This window comes from Canis lupus, chromosome 1 (assembly GCF_003254725.2).
Source record: "Canis lupus dingo isolate Sandy chromosome 1, ASM325472v2, whole genome shotgun sequence".
Classification (NCBI taxonomy): domain Eukaryota; kingdom Metazoa; phylum Chordata; class Mammalia; order Carnivora; family Canidae; genus Canis; species Canis lupus.
The window spans coordinates 40423583-40441348 of record NC_064243.1 but is presented as its reverse complement, the minus strand read 5'-3'; the positions used below and the strand labels follow the sequence as shown (position 1 = coordinate 40441348).

Below are 17766 nucleotides of genomic sequence, written 5' to 3'. Positions count from 1 at the left end.
AATACTGTGAAAAACTGTGGTAACACTTTTTTAAAGTAAACAAACATTTTATATACTGATAAAGAATCTTCAGTGTTTTATTTTAGTTTAAAAGATTTTATTTATTTACTCATGAGACATAGAGAAAGAGGCAGAGACACAGGCAGAGGGAGACAAGAGCCCGATTTGGGACTCGATCCGAGGACCCCAGGATCACGACCTGAGCCAAAGGCAGATACTCAACCACTGAGCCACCCAGGTGCCCCTAGAATTTTCAGTATTTTAATGAGAAGAGCCAGGCACACTAGTATACATAGGAAGTATACTAATTACTTGCATGTCCCTAAAATATCTTACTGATTGAAGGAAGAAAGCTGGAGACAGAGGTGAGTATACTTTTGTACTTCTTAATTTAGGCCGTGGGAATGTATTACCTAGCCAAAATTAGTAAAAATTTGAAAGGTAGTAAAAACCACTTAACTGAAGTTTGATTTTTTTTAATTCTCAAAAGAGAATTACTATTTAGCTATGTCAGAATTCCAAGCTAAATTTTTCAAAAATAAGAGGTTAAAAACATGTTTTTTTCCCTCTGCTTTGTAACCATAGGGAGTGTGCAACAATCAGTTAACCGCAAACAAAGCTGGAAAGGTTCCAAAGAATCCTTAGTTCCTCAAAGACATGGCCCTCCACTAGGAGAAAGTGTGGCCTATCGTTCTGAAAGTCCCAACTCGCAGACCGATGTAGGAAGGCCTTTGTCAGGCTCTGGTATAACAGCATTTGCTCAAGCTCACCCTAGCAACGGACAGAGAGTAAACCCCCCACCACTTCCTCAAGTAAGGAGCGTCACTCCTCCACCACCTCCCAGAGGCCAGACTCCTCCTCCAAGAGGTACAACTCCACCTCCTCCATCTTGGGAACCAAACTCTCAAACAAAGCGGTATTCCGGGAACATGGAATACGTAATCTCCAGAATCTCTCCTGTTCCACCTGGAGCCTGGCAGGAGGGTTATCCTCCACCACCTCTGAATGCATCCCCAATGAATCCTCCGAATCAGGGACAGAGAGGCATTAGTTCTGTTCCTGTTGGCAGACAACCAATCATCATGCAGAGTTCCAACAAATTTAACTTTCCACCAGGAAGACCTGGAATTCAGAATGGTAGTGGTCAAACTGATTTTATGATACACCAAAATGTTCCTGCTGGCACTGTGAATCGGCAACCACCCCCTCCATATCCTCTGACCCCAACTAATGGACAAAGCTCTTCTGCTTTACAAACAGGGGGATCTGCTGCATCTTCATCATATACAAATGGAAATATTCCCCAATCTATGATGGTGCCAAACAGAAACAGTCATAACATGGAACTTTATAACATTAATGCACCTGGACTGCAAACAACTTGGCCTCAGTCATCTTCTGCTCCAGCCCAGTCATCCCCAGGCAGTGGGCATGAAATCCCCACATGGCAACCTAACATACCAGTGAGGTCAAATTCCTTTAATAACCCATTAGGAAATAGAACAAGTCATTCTGCTAATTCTCAGCCTTCAGCTACAACAGTCACTGCTATTACACCAGCTCCTATACAACAGCCTGTGAAGAGTATACGTGTTTTAAAACCGGAGCTACAGACTGCATTAGCACCTACACACCCTTCTTGGATACCACAGCCAATTCAGACAGTTCAGCCTAGTCCTTTTTCTGAGGGTACCACTTCAAATATGACTGTTATGCCTCCTGTTGCTGAAGCTCCAAACTATCAAGGTCCACCTCCACCTTATCCAAAACATCTACTACACCAAAATCCATCTGTTCCTCCATATGAATCAATCAATAAATCTAGCAAAGAGGATCAGGCAAGCATGCCTAAGGAAGATGAGAGTGAAAAAAGTTATGAAAATGTTGATGGTGGGGATAAAGAAAAGAAACAGATTACAACCTCACCTATCACCGTTAGGAAAAACAAGAAAGATGAAGAGCGAAGGGAATCTCGTATTCAAAGTTATTCTCCTCAGGCATTTAAATTCTTTATGGAGCAACATGTAGAAAATGTACTCAAATCTCATCAGCAACGTCTACATCGTAAAAAACAATTAGAGAATGAAATGATGCGGGTAAAACCTTTTAAAATGCCCATTTTTATACTTGATCATCTATTTGCTTGTTGTTTATCTTAAAATATTGGTCCAGTATTTTTCCCTCTTTTTATAGCTAAATATATTATCAATTACTTAAAAGTCAGCAAATATTAAAGTACTTTTGATTATACTATTTTATTTTAGTATTTCAAAATTTATGCAGAATTTCTTGGAATAAAGTTCTAATAAATTAAGAAAAATATAATTTATAGTGTCCTGTTTAGATGTATAATTTATAGTGTCCTGTGTAGATGTATAATCCCTTTTTATGGAAATAGGAGCAAGGGTTATTTTCTAGATTTTACAAATGTATCATATAACATTTTAAAATAAGCTAGAAATATCTGGGTCCCATCTCTTGATATACTTATGAAATATTTGTTTTTACTTACAGTAGTTTTTGTGCTCTATTCATCAGGTTTATTCATGTGATTGGTCTCACTACAAAGTGTCAAAGACCTGTCCTTTCAGTTATTTCCTCTTCTAATTTCATTTTTATAATGTACTGGAAAATGTACTGAAATTTTTAAACTACTAAAAAGGAGACTAAAAATAAGTGCTCACTCATTTTAGATGAATCTCTGTTGTGATTCCATATACATATCTTCACTGGATATTATTTATGGTGGTACTATCATTGTTACTATTTTCATCACATGTTTACAAGAGTAGGTTGACTCCTACTCTTATATCTATCACTCCAAATCCAGGAGGCTTAAATTTGTGATAAAGCTTGCTTATATAACTTGAGAACTATTATTTTAAGATGAATTTTCTAAGTCTGATTTCATAATTATGTTATTCCTGCTACAAATTAAACTTTGAGATGAGAAACACCATGATTATCTGTATGACTTATCCATATTTTAGCTCTTAGGATTTCTTACTAAAGTCTGTCTGTATGTATTTTCTTAGTTTATTTTTCCTTTTTCCTCTTCACTTTCACTAATAGCTGATTTAAACTTTTATGGTGTTGGAAGCTTTGCTGACTTCTGTAGCCTCCATTACTGTGTAGGCAAGTAAGATTTTAAGAGAAACAGTTCTAAGTCTGGCATGCCACCCTTAAAAGATTTTGCATGCAAATGGGTATCCTAACAGAAGCATGAGGTTGCTATATTCTAATTAGGCTTGCGTTTCTAGAATTAGACTCTACTTAATTCTTTTTCTGCTTAAACCCTTAAATTAGTTCTTTATTGAACTAGCCAAAAATAAACTTCTTCGAAATCCAGGTAGTCCACGTCTACTCAGAAGTTGGCTTTTGTTTTTAATCTGTGCTTTGGTATCTTCATAAATCACACTGACCATTCTTTGAAATGTACCAAAATGTCTAAAAGGTACCTTATAATCAAACAAGTTTGTCCCTTTTAAATAAGGTAGAAGAAAAAGCCTTTGCATTTTGCATTAGTGGTAGCTGCGAGTCCTACCCTTAGTCTACTGCCTGAGAAAATAAAAGAAACATGAAAGGAAAGATGGACTATTAATAAATGGTTAGCTTAGAGAAGACGTTCTTTTATTCTTAATACATCAGTTTTTAGAATAAATGAATCTGGACAGGCAGAGGTTTTTTTTTTTTCATGATAGGTAAAATAGGAAGAATATTTTAATTCTTGGTGTTCCACAAGATTAGCATATAGTGAAAACAATCTAATCACATAATTTGGGGTGAGTCTGCATGGAGAGATAGGTGAGGATGCATGTTAACAAATGTTTGGTTATTGCACATTGGGAACTTTTTTGGGGGTGCATTAGAGAACAGTTGAAGGCTGACTGTTGGTATCATCTTCTTGCTCTTCACAGCAGAATCTGCGTATATACTCACTTTTGTATATCCTGTTTATCCCTTAAGCTGCACTTTGATAATTAATTTTCTCTGAAGTATATTCTAGATTTCTAACATGCTTTATTAAAAATTATTATGCATTTAACCTTTAAATATATGCCTGAGTTTTTTCCAAACTATTTTTTAATATTTGATATAGAAGATAATTCCTCACTTAACCTTCAGTTTATTTGCCTAGGTTGGATTATCTCAAGATGCGCAGGATCAAATGAGAAAGATGCTTTGCCAAAAAGAGTCTAATTACATCCGTCTTAAGAGGGCTAAAATGGACAAGTCTATGTTTGTGAAGATAAAGACACTAGGAATAGGAGCATTTGGTGAAGTCTGTCTAGCAAGAAAAGTAGACACTAAGGCTTTGTATGCAACAAAAACTCTTCGAAAGAAAGATGTTCTGCTTCGAAATCAAGTTGCTCATGTTAAAGCTGAAAGGGATATCCTGGCCGAAGCTGATAATGAATGGGTAGTTCGTCTGTATTATTCATTCCAAGATAAGGACAATTTATACTTTGTAATGGACTATATTCCTGGGGGTGATATGATGAGCCTGTTAATTAGAATGGGCATCTTTCCAGAAAATCTGGCACGATTCTACATAGCAGAACTTACCTGTGCAGTTGAAAGTGTTCATAAAATGGGTTTTATTCATAGAGATATTAAACCTGATAATATTTTGATTGATCGTGATGGTCACATTAAATTGACTGACTTCGGCCTCTGCACTGGCTTCAGATGGACACATGATTCTAAGTACTATCAGAGTGGTGAGTAAAATCATAAAATTTGTACATATTAATATGATTTATTAATGCAATAAGATATAAGATGGTATTACCACTGGATGGAAGCCAGAAGTCTTGATTCTAGGTCTTAACTGTTGGATAAATGTGAGTGAATCCTTTAGACATCTAGACTTATGAAATGAAAGAATATGTTAGATTCAGTTATTTCTAAATATCATTAACATTACTGAGTTCACCTCTTGATGTTTTCTCAATTTGAAATATGTCAGACAAATAACATTTTAAAAATAATTTTGAAATGAAGCCCCATACCTGCCATTCAGCTTAAGAACCAGATCATCAGGGCAGCCCGGGTGACTCAGTGGTTTAGTGCCGTAGTGCTGCCTTCAGCCCAGGATGTGATCCTGGAGCCCGGGGATCGAGTCCCACGTCGGGCTCCCTGCATGGAGCCTGCTTCTCCCTCTGCCTGTGTCTCTGCCTCTCTCTCTCTGTGTCTCTCATGAATAAAAAAAAAAAAAAAAAAAAAAAAAGGAACCAGATTATCAGTACTATTAAAGGCCCTAAACGATTGCTTTCCCTTTACTCCTCCACAGAGGTAACCATTATTTCAGAATTCTGTAGTCAGCTTTTTACTTTCCTCTGTACTTTTTCCACATATGTCTGTAACCCTGAACAATATTATTTTGTCTACTCTTGCACACTATTTACATGTAATCATGCTATGTATATTCTTCAGTGTTCGTGTTTGAGGTTGATCTGTGTTACTGCATATGACATCTTTTTTTTACTACTATTTAGGATTCCATTGTATAATTATTACACAACTTATTCAACCTTAAGCACTTTATATACATAATTTTGTTTAATCTTCACATATTACTGAAGCAGGATAAAGAAACTGAGGCTTAAAAAAAAAAAAGAAACTGAGGCTTAGTTAGACGAAGTAACTTGCCCAAGGTCAGACAGAAAAGAAGTATAAGGGCTAGGCTTTGAACCTAGGTTTGTCTGATTACAGGGCCATGTTATTTCTACTACACCACACTGCCTCACCAAGATCCCTTCAAAGCGCTAATGGAAGTGTAAGTTGATCTAATAATTCTTGAATACTTACTATGACTAGGTTCTTTGCATATATTCTAACTTAAGGGTTACAGTAATCTTCTGAGGTAAGTCTTATTAGCCTCCTGTGCTTAAGTGAACACAGTAAATTGATATTAAATGGGTAGAACTGAGACATCTGAACCTGTCTCCCCAGATTCACCTGAATTACTTGAAGTTCTTCTTAAAAATATGATTCTTAGGCTCTATTCCAGTCTTCTAATTGAAAATGTTCACTGGAGGGGAGATATTGTATTTTTTTTTTTAAGGTTGCTTTTTATTTTTTTAAGTAGCCTCCATACCTGATGTGGGTTGAACTCATGACCCAGAGTTTGAGAGCTGTGTGCCCTCCGGACTAAGCCAGCCAGGCACCCCAAGAAATTGTATTTTAATCAAACACCCCCAATGATTATTACAGTCAGGTTAATTTCAGATGTATTTTTCTAGGTGATTTCATCTAGTCGTAAGTTTAAATGCCATCTCATTATCAGTGACTTCCCAATCTCTCTCTAGAAATGGCTTCTCTCATGTGTATTTCTTTTTCTTTTTTTTTTTTTTTTTTTAAGATTGATTTATTCATTTTAGAGAGAGAGTGGACAAGTGAAGTGAAGGGAGGGGCACAGGGAGAGAAACTCCAGCTGACTCCATGCTAAGCATAGAGCCTGATACGGAGCTTGATCCCAGGACTCTGTGATCATGCCTTGAGCCAAAACCAAGAGTCAGACACTCAACTGACTGAGCCACCAAGGCACCACATGTGTGTTTCTAATAGGCTTTTCAAAATTAACATTGCCAATAACAACTCTTAATTTCTCCCCTTCAGGGCTTCCCCATTTTAGTAAATTGCGCTAACACCACCTACTTAGTTATCCTTGATTCTTTTTCTTTCACATCCTCTACGTTTAATCCATCAATAAATACTGCTTATTCCACCTCTAAAAATACCCTGGATCTGTTCACTTTTCTCTGTCTTCACTGTTACCATCACAATCCAAGCTTAACTGCAATAGTCTCTGAACTGGTCACTTTTTACTGTTGTCCTCCTATAATCTATTTTCTACACAGCAGTTAATGTTTTCTTTTTAAAACATTAATCAGGGGATCCCTGGGTGGCTCAGCGGTTTGGCACCTGCCTATGGCCCAGGGCGCAATCCTGGAGTCCTGGGATTGAGTCCCACATCGGGCTCCCGGCATAGAGCCTGCTTCTCCCTCTGCCTGTGTCTCTGCCTCTCTCTTTCCCTCTCTCTCTATGTCTATCATGAATAAATAAATAAATCTTTTAAAAAAAACAAAAAAAAATAAAGCATTAATCAGATTATGGGGCACCTGGGTGTCTCGGTTAAGAATCTGCCTTTTTAGCTCAGGTCATGATCTCGAGGTCCTGGGATCAAGCCCCATATGGTCTCACTGATCAGCAGGAGGCTACTTCTTCATCTCCTTCTGCCCCTTCCCCAGCTCATGCTCCCCCATACTCACTCGTTCTCTCTGCCACTCTCTCAAAAAATAAAATTAAAAAAAAAATCAGATCTCGTCATTCTCTTGCTTCTCACACTCCAATATCTTCCCACTGTACTTGGAATAAAAGGCAAATCATTTCTTTTGCTTATAACTGTACTGGCTCCCACTCTGTTGTCTTCCATTCTCTACTATTGCCACTGGTCTTCTGTTACTCTATTAGAATGCCTTGCCCTGATTTTCAAATGGTTGAGTCCTTCTTGTTTTTCACAAATGTTACTTCAGTTAGTCTTCCTGAGCCACCTAGTATGTTTGTCATATTATCCCATGTTGATTCTCTAGATGGGGCTCATCACTCTGTTATATATGTATCTGTTTTGCTTGTTCCATATATAGAAACTACCTGAGAGAAGAACCTTGTCTTATCATTTGTTGAGTGAATGAAACACGGATCTAATTTGTTTGAAACTTTGTTCAGATGAGTAATGGGGACCAGTCTGAGTAACAGATTCCTGATCCTATCTACTCATGACTTTCATTATGATCGTTTAACATCAAGTAAATTACTGAATCTTATGCTAATTTTTTTGGGGGGAAAACTTGTCCTATTGAGATCTCAGAGCACAGGCTCTAGCCAATAATAAACACCATCAACGAAATGGCATATGTTGTGTCTTAATTTGTCTCAAGGGAAGAGTATTGTTAACTCTAAATCGTGATGCTAAAAGATTAACAGGCTTTGGGTACATTCTTGTGCTTGAGGCTTTTATTTACTTATCTATTTACTACACAGGTGACCATCCACGGCAAGATAGTATGGATTTCAGTAATGAATGGGGTGACCCCTCTAACTGTCGATGTGGAGATAGATTAAAACCACTAGAGCGGAGAGCTGCACGCCAGCACCAGCGATGTCTTGCACATTCATTGGTTGGGACTCCCAATTACATTGCACCTGAAGTATTGTTACGAACAGGTAAAACATTAGTTTCATAATATCTCAATAGTCTTTTAGACCAGCTGAAACTTAAATTAATTAGCACATGACTTATTTTTCAGGTTTATAATAAAAATATTAATTTCTATAGAATTAGCTGGTGATTTAAAATTAATTTTGATGGTATCCTGAGCACTTCTTTAAAAGTTTATGAATAACTATAACTTTGGTATCTTATTTTAGGCTATACACAGTTATGTGATTGGTGGAGTGTTGGTGTAATTCTTTTTGAAATGTTGGTGGGACAGCCTCCTTTCTTGGCACAAACACCATTAGAAACACAAATGAAGGTAAGATATAGAATCTGTACCAAAGGATTGTCACATAGTCCTTATATCACAGACCTTTAGCAGTGTTTTACTTAGAGGAGGAAAATTTAATCTGGAATTTAAGAATGAATTTGTAATGTGGCACCTGGCTGGCTCAGTCAATAGAGCAAGCACCGCTTGATCCTGGGGTCATGAATTCATGACTTTGAGCCTCCCATTGGGGATAAGAGTTCATTTTCCTAAAAATGAATTTGTGAGGGTTATAGAAAGCCACTAAAATCCTCAGGTGAACTCTACTCTGCATCTTCTCACTGTTGTTACAGTGCTATATTCCCCCTCACTCATTCTCAAGGAAGTCTTTAGTAATGTTTATAGATTTAATTTATTTTTTGTCACCTTCTGGCTCCTGACTTTGTTCCCTTCCATGCACATCCTACCTCCAAACTACAAAGTATATATCTCCACTTGAAATTACCTCTGGCACTTAAATGAGAAGTTACGCACAATTTGGACCATAAACAGTCCCATTAAAAACCCGTTAGTGGTTCCCATGTCCATGGATTAAAGTCCAAACTTGCCCTCTCTTCCTCTGTGCATACCATTTCCTCTGTGGGGGATGTCTTCCTTCTTTCTTTCCCATCTTCCACAGTCCTCCCCACTTTCTTAAACCTGGTAAACTCTTGAACTAACTCACTACTAATCATTATTTGACGATCGTGAAGTTATCTCTTCTATGTTGCTTCTTGCTAAGTTGTAACTACTTCTTTCATTACATTTAACAGAAGATATTTAAAACTTCTGGTATTTCTGGGTGGCTCAGGCAGTTAAACATCCAATTCTTAATATCAGCTCAGGTCTTTTTTTTTTTTTTTTTTAAGATTTTATTTATTTATTCATGAGAAACACAGAAAGAGAGAGAGAGAGGCAGAGACATAGGCAGAGGGAGAAGCAAGCTCCATGCAGGAAGCCCGATGTGGGACTCGATCCCCGGACTCTAGGATCATGCCCTGAGTCAAAGCCACCCAGGCATCACATCAGCTTAGGTCTTAATCTCAGGAGTGTGGGTTTGAGCCTGCACTGGGCTCTGCACTGGGTGTGGAGCCTACTTAAAAATAAAAGAGAGAGATCTTTCTTTAGAATTTTTTCTGTTTTTTCTTTTTTAAGATTTTTACTTTATTTATTTGAAAGACAGCATGGAGGGGCAGAGAGAGAAGAAAGGGGGCAAGAGAATCCCAAGCAGAGCCCAGAGCCCAATATGGGGCTCGATCCTAGGACCATGAGATCATGACCTGAGCTGAAATCACGAGTCAGTCACCTATAAGTCTATTGGTAACACATTCCCTCAGGTTTTGTTCAGATCAATTTGTCTGAAAGTGTCTTTATTTCACCTTCATTTTAATATATGTATATATGAAAGTAAATGCATATACACATATGTATGTATGTATGTGGCTGTGTGAAAAATTGAATGCTTTCTCCTTAAAATCAAGAACAAGGCAAGGATATCTATTCTTACCAGTCTTATTAAGCATAGTTCTGGAAGTCTTAGCCAGTGTAGTATAGCAACAAAAGAAATACAAGGCATACAGATGATAAAGAAATAAAAACTGCCCCCATTCAGTGATGACGATATAATTTTCTTTTTTTTTTTTTTTTTAAGATTTTATTTATTCATGAGAGACACAGAGAGAGAGGCAGAGACACAGGCAGAGGGAGAAGCAGGCTTCACGCAGGAAGCCTGATGTGGGACTCAATCCCGGATCCTGGGATCATGCCCTAAGCTGAAGGCAGACGCTTAACCGCTGAGCCACCCAGCTGTCCCGACATAATTTTCTATATAGAAAATCCCAGGTGGGACGCCTGGCTGGCTCAGTGGTTGAGCATCTGCCTTTAGCTCAGGGTGTGATCCTGGAGTCCCAGGATCAAGTCCCACGTCAGGCTCCCAGTGAGGAGTCTGCTTGTCCCTCTGCCTATGTCTCTGCCTCTCTCTGTGTCTCTCATGAATAAATAAAATCTTAAAAAAAGAAAAGAAAAGAAAATCCCAGGGAACTTATGAAAAAACCCATAGAACTACTTAGTTTGTAGGTTATAATAGTAATAAATACAAATCTATTGTATTTTTATATTCAAGCAATAAAGGACCAGAAACTGAAATAAAAAACAGTACCATTTATAGAAGTTTCCCCAAATTGAAGTATGTAGGTATAAATTTAATAATACATGAATAAGATCTATATGCTGAAAGCTACAAACTCTGATGAAAGAAATCAAGAAAGATCTTAATAATACAGAGACATGCCATACTAATAGGTTGGAGAACTCAACATAGTAAAGCTTATCTTATCTCCAAATTCATCTATAGATTTAATTCTGTTCTAATTTTTGAGGAAATAGATAAGCCAATTCTAAAATGTATATGGGTGGACAAAGAAACTGGAATAATGTAAATAGTTTTTTAGAAGAAGAGCAAAGGGGTTGCCAGGTGACTTGGTTAAGCATCTGACTTGATCTCAGCTCAGGTATTAATCTCAGGGTTGTGAGTTCAAGCCCTACATTGGGCTCCACACTGAGCATGGAGCCTACTTAAAAATAAATATTTAGGGGATCCCTGGGTGGCTCAGCAGTTTAGTGCCTGCCTTCCGCCCAGGGCGTGATCCTGGAGTCCCAGGATTGAGTCCCACATCGGGCTCCCTGCATGGAGCCTGCTTCTCCCTCTGCCTGTGTCTCTGCTTCTCTCTCTCTCTGTGTCTCTCTCATGAATGAATAAATAAAATCTTTAAGTAAATAAATAAATATTTAATGTTACTTAATATTTATTTAATACTTAATTATTTAATACTGTTTGAAATATATTTATTTATTTAAATATAAAATAAGAAAAAGGAATCAACTACTTGATTTTAAGACTTACTGTGAAGTTCCAGTAATTCACACAGGGTGATATTGGCAAAAGGACACAAACAGTCAATGGAACAGGACAGAGAAATAGAACCACCCAAATAGGACCATTTGATCTTTGACAAAGGTGCAAATGGAGAAAGAATAGTATTTCAGCAAATGATATAGGAAAAACTGGTCAGCCACATACAGAAGGTACTGAAACTCAGGGTACTTGGGTGGCTCAGTCAGTTAAGCATCTGCCTTTGGCTCAATTCATGATCCCAGGGTCCTGAGATTGAGCCCCACATCCAGCTCTGTATTAGTGAGGAGTCTGCTTCTCCCTCCCCCTCTGCTTCTTCCCTGGCTTGTGTGTGCTCTCTCAAATAAATAAAATCTTAAAAAAAAGAAAAAAAGTATGTACTGAAACTCCATGTAAACTTCATTCTTATGTAGAGATTAACTCAAAATGGATCATCAATCTGGAGATAAAATATAAAGCTATAATACTTTTAGAAGAAAACAGGCGAAAAATCTTTATGGCCTAGGTAGGTAGGGTTAGGCAGAGAATACTTAGAAATGACACCAAAATCATGATCCATAAAAGAAAAAGTTGAGAAATTGGAATTCATCAAATCTAAAACTTTCAGTATACAAAAGACAGTCAAGTGGCACCTGAATGGCTCAGTCAGTTGAGCATCCGACTCTTGGTTTCAGCTCAGGTCATGATCCTTAGGGTTATGAGATAGAGCCCCATGTCGGGCTTCATGCTCAGCTCAGAGTCTGCTGGAGATTCTTCCCTCTCCCTCTCCCTCTGCTCTTCCCTCATGCATGCATCTGCATACTCATGTACGTTGTCTCTCTCTCAAAAAATAATAGTGTTTAAAAACAAAACAAAAAACAAATTGCACAGTCAAGACAGGACAGGCTACAGCTTGGGAGAAGATATTTGCAGATCATATTTCCCACAGAAGGCTTGTATCTAGACTATAAAAAGAACTTTCAAAACTCAATAGTAAAAAATATTTGATTACCTACTACCTTCCTTCCTTCTCTTTCTCCATTCTTTATTTCCTTCCTACCTCCCTCTCTCCCTCATTCTGTTTTATTCAAAGCCAGAATAAATATTTATTGAACATCTATTAATTATGTGCCAGGCAACTTGCCAAGCACTGAGAAAGACAAAACATGGTCTGTAGCCTTATGGAATTTTATCTGTGGTAGAAAGACATAGACATAAATAGATACCACAAAGTATTAGAGATACTATGATACCAGTAAATACATGAAACAGGAGGCACAGTAGAAACAGTCATTTTCTGCCATAGGTAGAAGTTTAAAAGAGGAGCTAAAACTTAAAATGATGAGTCTTGTAATATGAATATAAATTGCCTGGAGAGGAAGGAATGGGAGGAAAGGTTATTTCTCACCATTGATTCACTCATTATTAAAGGTAAGAAAGGCAAAATACCATGCAATTTATTTTTAAAGATGCAAATAGTCTGGTAAAACTTTTTGCTATAAAACTTGGAGGAGGGGGATCCCTGGGTGGCGCAGCGGTTTGGCGCCTGCCTTTGGCCCAGGGCGCGATCCTGGAGACGCAGGATCGAATCCCATATCAGGCTCCCGGTGCATGGAGCCTGCTTCTCCCTCTGCCTGTGTTTCTGCCTCTCTCTCTCTCTCTGTGACTATCATAAGTAAATAAATAAAAAAAAATGTAAAAAAAATAAAAATAAAAAAATAAAACTTGGAGGAGGGATGCCTGGGTGGCTCAGCAGTTTAGCACCTCCCTTCAGCCCAGGGCGTGATCCTGGAGTCCCAGGCTCGAGTCCCACATCCAACTCCCTACATGGAACGTGCTTCTCTTTCTGCCTATGTCTTTGCCTCTCTCTCTCTGTCTCTCATGAATAAATAAATAAAATATTTTTAAAAATGAAAAAAAAAGCTTCGAGGAAATTTTTGTTTTTCTTATTTATCAATTCCTTCCTAATTTCTAAAAATCTCTTTTAAAGGTTATCAACTGGCAGACATCTCTTCACATTCCACCTCAAGCTAAACTGAGTCCTGAAGCCTCTGATCTTATTATTAAACTTTGCCGAGGACCAGAAGATCGCTTAGGCAAGAATGGGGCTGATGAAATAAAAGCTCATCCATTTTTTAAAACAATTGATTTCTCCAGCGACCTAAGACAGCAGTCTGCTTCATATATTCCTAAAATCACACACCCAACAGATACATCAAATTTTGATCCTGTTGATCCTGATAAGTTATGGAGTGATGATAATGAGGAAGAAAACGTAAATGACACTCTCAACGGATGGTATAAAAATGGAAAGCACCCTGAACATGCTTTCTATGAATTTACCTTTCGGAGATTTTTTGATGACAATGGCTACCCATATAATTATCCAAAGCCAATTGAATATGAATATATTAATTCACAAGGCTCAGAGCAACAGTCAGATGAAGATGATCAGCACACAGGCTCAGAGATCAAAAATCGTGATCTAGTGTATGTTTAACACGCTAGGAAATCATTGTAATGAGGATTTGGAAAAAGACCCAAAAAATAGAGTTTTTTGAGGCTCTGAGAGTAAAATTATGCAAATGTGACAGAGCTTTGTATGAGTGCTCTGTGTACAATGTTTTATGTTCCTAAATTATGGAAAATCTTTTTAAAATGTTAATTTATTCCAGCCTTTTTAATCAGTAATTTAGAAAAAATTGTTATAAAGAAAGTAAATTATGAACTGAATACTATAGTCAGTTCTTGGTACTTAAAGTACTTAAAATAAAATATAGTGCTTTGTTTAAAAGGAGAAGCCTGATATCTATTTGTACATACACTAAATAATTTTAAGACAAGAGTTTTTGAAATTTTTTTGAAAGACAGTTTTAGTTTTATCTTGCTTTAACCAAATATGTACCCCACATTCACAGAGCTCTTTTTTGTTTACCCCATAACCTTGTTTTTGGTACAAAATAAGCTATAGAAATTAAGCCATTATGGCGGTGAGTGTACCTAGGCTAATGATAATCTGATAATTTACATCTTGGAACTAAGAAATACAGGGTTGAAACAGTATGTTCATCAGAAGAAAAAAATAATGCAGATTATCTGTTTCTTTTCCCTCTGTGGAATATTTAATCTTCTAGCATTTATTTCTCAAGAATTACTGGCTTTAAAAGAAGCAAAGCACTACCATTTTTCTTTCTATACCGATATTTTTTAATGCTGCTTCTAGATTTTAAAAGGGAACAAAGTTGCCATAAGTCAAAATTTACAATACTGAATGCTAAAATCTTTCATATTTTTACTTCAGAAATTTGTTTTAAATTTCCACATCCTAAGCAGAGAGATTATTTTCAGTTTCATATGAAACTTTAATTAGAAAAATTATTTGTGGGTACTCACTAGAAAAGTATTTTTTCTATATATTGACAGTTTTGGTTATGTCATCAGTAATGTTATATGTTTCCTCTTTCAGAACAGTACTGTATTCATGGATTGTTATGGCAAAGGAAATCTGGCTATTTGGGCATATTTAACCCACGGGCAGATTAACTGGTGAAATAATTATTATTTAATTCTTAAGGTGGACATTAGTAATTAGAAAAAAAGTTACATAGCGGTCTTAGTAGAAAATTCAAATCCTCCTAACTTAAGGTTAAATAATGTTTTACAGCATGCCTGTTATATATAATGCGTAGGTTTTAAGGAACACTTAATGGTTTTATACCAAAATACATTTAGCTTCTCTTTTAGGAAGGGGAAAAGGGCTGTATTCTGACATTAGTAAAATTTATATTTTACTTCCTTTTTTTTTTAAGCTCCACTGATAGGGAATTGTTTTATCAAAACTTTATGTCTGGATCAGAAGAGGCATAATTTTAGTGATTTTCAAACTAATGGAACAAAGCTAGTGGAAGTAATACGTGTAAGTAAAATTAAAGGCAAAGCTGTTCCAGTTGAATTGGGTGGGCAATGAAGATTTATTAGTTCACACTTCCCACCTTTGTATAGGTGTCCCTCTCAGAGCTTAGCTTGTAAACCACTGCATAATCCATTGTGTAGCGGTGGGTCTTTGAGATTCATTGGTTTTTTGAGAATCTGGTGAAAGGTAGGGACTCTCTTCCTGGAAAAATGCATATTAACACACACGCATATATGATGCTGCATGCAGTCTTAGGGATTCTGGACATGTTGAAAACTCACAGACTTGGTTAAGGACCTGTGTCCTATAAGAACACTGATATGTTAAACTAAGAACTTTGTTTTAAATTTACTGATACTCAGATTAGCACATCTTGTATAAACAGTGATAATCTGTGATGGAAAAAGTCTATACCATGTGATAAGATATCCCTAGGAATGCCTCTCTCTTGCTGGTACAGCACTAAGGCATTTAAACATACTCTTGAGGGCACTGAAATAAATGTTTGACTTGTTATAGGCTTGATACGGAAATATTTCTGAAGGACTTCTAATCAGAGAATTGTAAGAAAAGGCACTATAATGAGTTGGCAGTCTTTACTTCATGGAACATTCAATTAGTGCTATAAAATCCTATTCGAAACAAAGTAGTTCAAGAATTTTTAACTCAGTACTCAAACCTTAAGATATCCCTCTGGCTCTTTGGGTTTTCTGTCAGATTTATTGGAATTTCCACTTAGTTGTTTTACTTTTGGATTGTGCTGCAATGCAATGTACAAAACCAACTTTGTTACATTTATGTTGTAGGAAAACTAAGGTGCTGTCTCCTCCCCCTCTCCCCACAAAATCTGTGTTGACACTACAAATTTTGTGTTCTTTTAAAATTTCCTCTGACAACATAAGCTTTTTGTGTTTATGTGAAGCAGTAGACAAGCCTTTGGTATCTGCAGTTTTAACAGTCTGGATATACTTATTAGCTATCTTATTCCCAAACCATATCCAGTCCTTCTAGCACAGAATCTGGTGCTTCCTGACCAAAAAGACGAGAACATGAAAAAACCTATATGCTTTCAATTGAAATAGAGTGAAAACATTGGTTATACGTGTTTTCTTTTTCAAATAATTTTCCCATTCATGAAAAAACTTGCTGTCTTTCTTATACTTATCCCCATTTTATGTATATCAATAGTATTTATAAAATGTGTTCTATAATTATGTAATTGTAGATACTGTTATGTATTGTCCAGTGACATTCTAAGGCAGGCCTTATTGCTATATCTTTTCTACCTTATTTGTAATAGGAACTATAGAATGTATGACTAAGAAGTCACTTTGAGATTGACTTTTTAAAAAAGTTATTACCTTCTGCTGTTGCAAAGTGCAAAACTGTGAGCGGAAATGTTTTATTCTGACTTAATAATATGTTAGAAATTAGAGAATACAGTGGGAGGAGTTTTAGATATTGCTGCTGCTGTTACCTAAGGTACTTTAGAAATTTTTCTTTAATAAACAAAAATAAACAAAAATCCCTTCGGTATTTAAAGTGAAACATTTATTTAGCCTGTTCGTTTTAATCTAAAGCAAAAAGTAATTTGGGTCAACATATTGGTATATTTGTAAAGCGCCTTAATATATCCCTTTGTGGAAGGCACTATACCACAGTTTACTTTTATATTGTATTGTGTATATAAGTATTTTGTATTAAAATTGAATCAATGCGACACTACAGTTTTATAAAATAATGCTTTGTTAGGAAAAGGAATTACAGCTTTGCAATATAACTAAATTGTTTTGCATACTTCTGAATGTAGTAGATATGAATAATCAGCCTGTGTTTTTAATGACTCTATTTGTATTTTCCCAATCATTTTCTGTAGTGTAACATTTGCTGGGATAATAAAAAAAATAATAATTCCAATCTTTCAATTATGTGTGGAGAGCCGACTATTAAGGCACTTAGTATGTTGATTTCATTTTCAAAAATGTATTTTAATCTTTTTTTTTTAATTTTTTTTTTCAATTTTTATTTATTTATGATAGTCACAGAGAGAGAGAGAGAGGCAGAGACACAGGCCGAGGGAGAAGCAGGCTCCATGCACCGGGAGCCCGATGTGGGATTCGATCCCGGGTCTCCAGGATCACGCCCTGGGCCAAAGGCAGGCGCCAAACCTCTGCGCCACCCAGGGATCCCTATTTTAATCTTTATTCTCAAAATTTATGATTAAAAATTCAATGTTTTAGATTAAAATATATACAACTAATGATAATAGGGGTAAGGCAAACTGAGTAGAGTTAGTCTAAGACAGTTTTCATTTTGCCCAACATAAGTACAATAAATATTTCATGTTAAAGGCTTCCTTTAGATCAGCACAGATTTAAACCTTCCTGATTATCAGACTCCTCAATTTGTATCATGAGTCCAAAATTTTTAAAATA

The 17766-nt window shown here is 36.6% G+C and overlaps 1 protein-coding gene across 8 annotated transcripts in view; it reads left to right on the top strand.

Annotated features, from left to right (window-relative positions):
- Positions 1 to 17256, top strand: part of LATS1 (large tumor suppressor kinase 1) — a 47637-nt gene extending 30381 nt beyond the window's left edge. For 5 of the 8 annotated variants that reach the window (XM_025422532.3, XM_025422531.3, XM_049115200.1 and 2 more), the window contains 5 exons: positions 586 to 2096; positions 4139 to 4721; positions 8047 to 8229; positions 8434 to 8540; positions 13409 to 17256. In XM_025422532.3, coding sequence (XP_025278317.1) covers positions 586 to 2096; positions 4139 to 4721; positions 8047 to 8229; positions 8434 to 8540; positions 13409 to 13918 — 2894 coding nt within the window. In that variant the 3' untranslated portion in view covers positions 13919 to 17256. Of the gene's footprint in view, positions 1 to 585; positions 2097 to 3072; positions 3136 to 4138; positions 4722 to 5715; positions 5780 to 8046; positions 8230 to 8433; positions 8541 to 12724; positions 12850 to 13408 lie in introns of those variants that run through there. The other 3 variants (XR_007413418.1, XM_049115250.1, XR_007413441.1) reach the window with 3 other exon arrangements.
- Positions 17257 to 17766: the final 510 nt, after the last annotated feature.